The sequence below is a fragment of the Branchiostoma floridae genome, chromosome 18 (genome assembly GCF_000003815.2).
Source record: "Branchiostoma floridae strain S238N-H82 chromosome 18, Bfl_VNyyK, whole genome shotgun sequence".
In the NCBI taxonomy this organism is placed as follows: domain Eukaryota; kingdom Metazoa; phylum Chordata; class Leptocardii; order Amphioxiformes; family Branchiostomatidae; genus Branchiostoma; species Branchiostoma floridae.
The window spans coordinates 15633674-15640790 of NC_049996.1; the positions used below are offsets into that span (position 1 = coordinate 15633674).

Here is a 7117-nt window from a genome sequence, read left to right on the forward strand (position 1 = left end):
TAGCTACTTCTGTACAGTTATTTTTCTCCCGATAAACGACGTTGAGTAGAGAAGATTGCAGTACAGTACAGTATGTAGAATAGAGTAGAGTATTGTATTGTTTAGTAGGGCAGAGTAGAGTAGAGTAGAGTATTGTTTAGTAGGGCAGAGTAGAGTAGAGTAGAGTAGAGTATTGTTTAGTAGGGCAGAGTAGAGTAGAGTAGAGTAGAGTAGAGTAGAGTAGAGTAGAGTAGAGTAGAGCAGAGCAGATCGATATAGTAGAGTACAGTAGAGTAGAGTACAGTATAGTAATGTAGAGTAGAGTAGAGTAGAGTAGTGTAGAGTAGAGTACAGTAGAGTATGAGCATAGTGAAAGATAAACGAAGTTGAGTAGAGAAGAGTACAGTACAGTATGTAGAATAGAGTAGAGTATTGTTTACTTGGGTAGAGTAGAGTAGAGTAGAGTAGAGTAGAGTACAGTACAGTAGAGTAGAGTAGAGTAGAGTGAGAGTAGAGTAGGGTAGAGTACAGTAGAGTAGAGTACAGTAGAGTAGATCTAGAGTAGAGTAGAGTAGAGTAGAGTAGAGTAGAGTAGAGTAGAGTAGTGTAGAGTAGAGTAGAGTAGAGTAGAGCAGAGCAGAGTAGAGTAGAGTAGAGTAGAGTAGAGTAGAGTAGAGTAGAGTACAGTACAGTACAGTACAGTAGAGTACAGTACAGTAGAGTGCAGTAGAGTATGAGCATAGTGCAAGTAGAGTAAAATAGTCTTCCAGTGTCTTCCAGTTTGTTGCTGCTATTCGATACGTACGTCCAACTCCAAACGAAAGTTGTTCTCGTCAAACTAACTTCGTGTAGCCAAAATATTGATACAGTGGAATTGACCCATCGGCGAGAAGTCGGGCACGGCTCGGCCCCTGTTTTGGCACCGGCAAGTGGTTCGAATTTGGGGAGGGCCGGGAGCGTGACATCTCAGTGGAATGATGGGAGATTTGGTTTCAACTATGGGACGGGTTGGAATTAGGGACCTATCGTTTCTGGTCATAACATGGTCTTCGTAAAGAGTGTAGTAGACCTTTTCGGTGAGGTAGGAGTCTCGCTCCAGTTGAAGACCTCGGTTTAGCCGTAAAGCTGACTTGTGTTGTGTTCCAGGCTTAGATATAGCCTGTGCCTGCTTTGGGTAATGAAAAAAGAACTAGTTCAAACAAGATCGGTCACTTGAATACGGCTAATATTTTCAACAGTTCAGTTAGAAAAGCTGTATCATACGAACATCCTTTGTTTAAAACACAAGAGTTTTCTTTTACACAACCAGTTTTTCTCACCTGCTGACGTTTCGATGTCTGTCAGACATCTTCCTCAGAGCTTCTCGGCTACATAAAGCGGCGAGAAGCAGAACTCCAGTTAGAATCTCTGAGAAAGGTGTCTGACAGACATCGAAACGTCAGCAGGTGAGAGAAACTGGTTGTGTAAAAGAAAACTCGTTTCTACCAACCTGATGAAATTATTTTCGGATCCTTTGTGTAACTACCACAAACTTGTAATTTTATTCAATGGCATCTTACGAAACACAACATTTTCCCCTGGGCCTTAGAGTTATAGAAGAATCGTCCTATGACGCACATGTTTGTGCGCACGAGCCCCACACGCGAACAACAGGATCTCAGGATGTCAACGAGCAATTGTAGCAGCCTGCCGGCCTTGATACGGCACAATGTCTCACCGCCTCGCTCAAAAGCGGTCCTCCTGCATATTTTATAACATAATCGTGTGCCGCTATTGTCGTGCGCCGGGTAATTTCTTGGCCCTGTGGACGCTTATTAGCCAAATGGAAGCCCATAGATCATGTGTCAGTATGGCCGATCAGTCACACACAAACACCCACAACTTCTGCTCACTTCACGCCATCATAGGTGGATAAAATACACCACTATATCAATCATACATATCACCGCACGAAACCTGATCTTAAAGCGCACGTAAAGCATTCGTAAAGGTATACTTTCTTGAAAAACGTTATCTTTACGCACGCTTTAAGGAGGGCTAAAAGACTGGTTTACTTGCATGTATATCTTACAGAATTATTTTCCCGCTTGTATGGGAGAAACATTAAATCTTGGAGGAAAAATAAAACCCTGACCGAGCCTTATCAAGGCTTGGGTCACATTTCCACACGCTTTGTAAGGAGGGCTGAAAGACTGGTTTACTTCCATGTATATGATCTTACAGAAAATGTTATTTTCCCGCTTGTACGGAGGAAACATTAAATCTAAAAGGAAAAAAAATAAAACCCTGCTCGACCCTTATTTAGCTGTGATTCAGCATTTCCCAGAATCCGTGTGTCATCCGACCCGCCCAAACTACAATTCCTGAAGGAACACGACTCGTGTCGTCTATGAGTCATACAAGAGGAAATCTCAAAACAAAACTACCAAGAAAAATGTCCAAAATGAGTCATACAAGAGGAAATCTCAAAACTACCGAGAAAAATCCCGCCTATTCGAAATAAAGAGGAGGCATAACTATCACTGTTTATAGCCGTTAGTATTGTGATTTGCTACTCCTAGTTTGTGACGGTGAGAAATATGAAATCATGAAGCAAATATGCTATTGTATAGATAATTGTTGTATAGATCATTCGCATTCGCAATATTATGTTCTCGAGAATATTTTCAATATTGGGGCCAAAATCTTACATACAGCAGCTTTTATGAAACCGGGAAACATGATTCAACAACTTGTTAAAGCCATAGACTAGAGGAAACAGGAAACAGGTTTTCTGCCCCCCACGCACGCCCCCATGGTTATTTCACAACACCTGAACATCGTTTATTGCCGTTAGTATTGTGATTTGTAACTCCTAGTTTATGATGGTGTTCCTAACTCAGTGAGAATTTTGCAGCTTATTTGTTATGAAGTTCACAAACACCAAAATATAAAAGTATGAGGGAAATATGCCAAAAAGTTGTTGCATAGATCATAATTTTGCGTCAATATTTCGTTCTCGAGAATATTTTCAATTTTGTGGCCAAAAATCTCACATAGGGCACCTTTAAATGATGAAACTGAGAGTAAAGAAACATGCTTCACTAGTACAACAACCTGTTAAAGCCATAGAGGAAACAGGAAACAGGTTTTCTGCCCCCCATCACAACACTTCAACATCGTTTATTGCCGTTAGTTTTATGATATGTAACTCCTAGTTTGTGATGGTGTTTATTTTTATCAAGTTCACGACACAAGCACCAGGAATATGAAATTATGAGGCAAATATGCTAAACTCTGCCAGTACAACAACCTGTAAAAGCCATAGAGGAAACAGGAAACAGGCCCCCTGGGTATTTCACAACACCTCAACAGGTGACAGTATACCCGGTACGAGTCACCACAGCAGCGCTGCCTCACCCTGGTCGCGGGGCATGATTATAAGGCATGCGGACCATCAGAGGACACCACTATATTTTCTCAGGCCCCGGGCGATCACAACAAAGAAGACCAGGGCGAGACGACACACATATAACTACACCTAAGCGCGAAGTAGCGATCAATTGCTACCCAAATATAATAAATTATTTGTAGTTTTCCACACTGTGGTTCTGTTGTCAGCGCGCCAACTTTGATATGAGTTTATAAATGGTCAACAACGGATCGTGATTTTTCTTAGATTTCCTGTACTGCTGTCATCATTTCAAAGGTATTCCTGTCCACCACGAAGGTGATGTTTACCGGAGTCACGGAACGGTTAAGGGGAAATTCCGCGACTTAAAATAAAGAGGGACGTACGGATCACCCAACAGTACTTCCTTAAAGCGCTACAAAAGACACGTGTTTATAGACGACGCGTCGACTCTATAACTGTTTATATGTCCAGACTTGTTTGGAACAAACTCCTGACAGCTGACCGTGAAGCAATGGAACAACAGCGGCGGGTTGACAGTGTATTGTTCGTGTCGGGAACACGGAGGCAGAGAGCACCCCTGTGTGAGAGCCAAGCGTGTCTGTGTACACACTCCCGCACCCATGTCACCTGGAGATATAAACAGCGCCTATCGCACGGAACAACACACAAAATCCTGTCCATTACAAGGCTATTATAGGGGAGTTTGAAGCGTACATACCTCGATACAGATGATTCCCCCCTGGTGGCCCTCAAACGTGCGCAGCGCCTCGCCTGTCTCGATCGTCCAAGCCATCACATTGGCGTCGTGCGAGCCGGTAAATAGAGTCTTGCCCTGGCGATCCACCGCCATGGACAGGATGGCCATTTTGTGTCCTTTGAACGTCGTCCGGCATTTCCCGTCCAAACTCCAGGCCTTGGCCGTGCTGTCTAGAGATCCCGTGAGGACCAGGTCTTTGGAGGCGTCCACCGTGTCGTGCTGCGCCTTGGGCGAGTTGTCACCGTCCGGCGCGACGAAAATGATCGGGGTGATGCCGCGCTTGTGCCCGAGGAACACCTGCACGCACTCCCCGGAGTCGAACTGCCAGCACCGCGCCGTGCGGTCGTACGAGCTGGTGAACAGCAGCCCTCCCGCTGGAAAATAAAAACACACATCCATTTACAGGACACTTAATACACACACCCGCCCCACACACGCTTTCATATGATCTAGTTATGTAAACATCTTAATACATGTGGATTAGCGTTAGTGTGATATATTGAGCGAGTAGACATATAAGACATGTTATAGTAAATAGCTGACAAGATGCAGTAATACTAATAGTACTGTAAGCTTGCCTGTTAGTGTGATTTATTGAGCGAGTAGTTATATAAGATGTGTAATAGTAAATAACTGACACATGCTGGAAGATACTATTCTCCAAGTAGAGGTTTGGTCGCGGAGCTACAAAGTAAAAATCCTGACCATTACTACTAGTATCTCCGCGACCAAACCTCTGCCTGGAGAACAGGAAGATTCAATAATAGAACTGTAGCCTGACGTAACATTCTGGTTTTGTCTGACATTGTAAACTGTGTTTTCTTTTGATATTGCATAGCCTTAAAATCCACATCTACTTCTACAGTATTAGATTTATGTTACCATACAGCTAGTTATCGTATAATATACTCAAGTTTCCCTTACACTGTACCCGTTGCAATTGTTGCGCAATAAACTTTAACTTGACGTGACTAGTACTACTACTTGCCTGCCGCTACTCTGTTGACAGGAGAAGAGTGACCGGTAAAGACGAGGACACAGTCGCACGAGTTCAGGTCCCACTTGCGGATGGTCTTGTCGGCGCTGGACGTGACGGCGTAGTTGTCGACGAAGCCGACGGACGTGATGTAGTCGGCGTGGCCCGTCAGGACCCCGACACACTCGTGCGTGCGCGCGCTCCACAGGCGGGCGGTGCGATCCTCCGACCCGGTGATCAACAGCGACCCGTCCCGAGAGAGCGCCAGGCAGTTCACGCCGCCGGAGTGGTCCGTGCAGGTCTTGATCAAGTGGCTCGAGTCCTGTTTCTTCTTGCTTCCGCCGCTTCCCATGTTGCTGGAGACGTACGAACGATAATTTCCTCACCTCACCTGTTTATGCAGGTCTGGCAGTGTTTATTTGCAGAGGGCAGGTGAAGGTATATATATCTGTGCAGTCGGACATGCACCAGTGCAACAGTGTGTGGGAGAGTGCCTGTCCCCACACACTGACATCCCTCACCCACGGAGACACGCTGTCCACCCCGCCAACAGCGCCACACGCATCCTAAACATGAACTTGACAACACCAGGGGCACGGTATACAGCAGGTACGGGTGTGGCAAGAAACAAGAGACGTTCTGTCGCTCCTACACAGCGAGCCGTGTACTGTCCGCGGTTTCTCAGAACGGTGGATTTACCCTACCGGCAGAGCGGGGTCCGTCTCAGCCGCTTGTCTCTCTTTCAGGATGACACCAAAATAAGGAACAGGTTCTTCCGCGACCTCCGACCCCTCAGAGCTCGAGCAGCGAGAATCGGAGCATTCCGGCGGGTGAGACAGTCCAGATGTCCCGGTCCTGAAGCGTGAGGTTCCTCGGTAAAAGGGAATCAATCCAAGCGTCGAGAACGTTCCACACTCACGCCGCACCCAACAGCGAGACGACTGACACTGGTGGAAGTTGGTCAGGTGAAATACCTGTCTACCTGGGGCCATTCATTTGAATAAGGCCGCCGCTGCGCAGTGTGGTGTTACACGGTCCGCTCAGGTGGAAAAGGTAATACCGTACCTGGGCACGGAAATGTGCGGGTTTCACTTCCTGTGCTCGACACGCTGTGTGGTGAATAGCAGTAGATTGGTCTTTAGGTCCACCAAAATATAACAACCTCTCACTTTGTACCATGACAACGTTGCATAAAGGTTAAAAGTAAAAAAAATGCAAAAGGTACTTGAAAAGTATGCAATAAAAACTTTCCGGGAAGAGAAATGTCATTTTTAAAGCCTTTCTATTACACAGAAAAGGATATTGACAATTTGTGGACATAAACAACTTCCAACGACGCTTACAGAAATATACATTAAGTTGTCTACACACAATGCACTCAATATCGTTCGTTGCACTCTAGTGTCACTGCATTCTTTACTTCATTTTCAAGGCAGGTCCATCGAGGCAAAGTACTGTAAGCCAAGAAGTGGAGTCAAGCATGACTTTCGAAAAGGAATCTTGACCTTATGTTGTATTTCCGCTATCTGTTCTCCTTTTTGTCCACGGTTTTCAGCAGGTGTCTGTGATCCAGCTCCTCCCTTTTTGACACAGTGGACTAGTCCAAAATCAGACGACACTGAGAGAAAGTTTGTGACTGACAGAAAAAAAACACACATAAAATCTGCGAATGCAATATGTCACCTACAAAACAACAATTTGCTCCATGTTCCATGTTAACTAGTCTCTACCAAGACTGACTAACGTTACAGTGCCTATTACACTATGTTTATAGGGAGAATAATTTGCCAGGGGAGTTTTGCTACCAGAGGAGTTGGTCGGCTGGAGGGGCAACATGAACCTGAGTGTGGACTGACTCCCCTGGCCTATGGCCAATTTCCCGATCTTTTTTTTACCGAATTCTACTATCCACGCTGTCGCACGCCCGTAGGAAGGCCTGGTGGCGGCTACATGTTAAAGCCCCCTTTACAAATCAAGAATTTAGCTCGGGCGAGTGGTCAGCGAGCTCTAG

At 45.3% G+C, this 7117-nt stretch overlaps 1 protein-coding gene across 1 annotated transcript in view; it reads right to left on the minus strand.

The window, feature by feature from the left end:
- LOC118405836 (WD repeat-containing protein 86-like) overlaps positions 1-6135 on the minus strand; it is a 28627-nt gene extending 22492 nt beyond the window's left edge. Inside the window, exons 1-2 of the mRNA XM_035805636.1 lie at positions 5119-6135; positions 4092-4504 (exon numbers count right to left, since the gene is read on the minus strand). Coding sequence (XP_035661529.1) covers positions 4092-4504; positions 5119-5458 — 753 coding nt within the window. The 5' untranslated portion in view covers positions 5459-6135. The remainder of the gene's footprint in view (positions 1-4091; positions 4505-5118) is intronic.
- Positions 6136-7117: the final 982 nt, after the last annotated feature.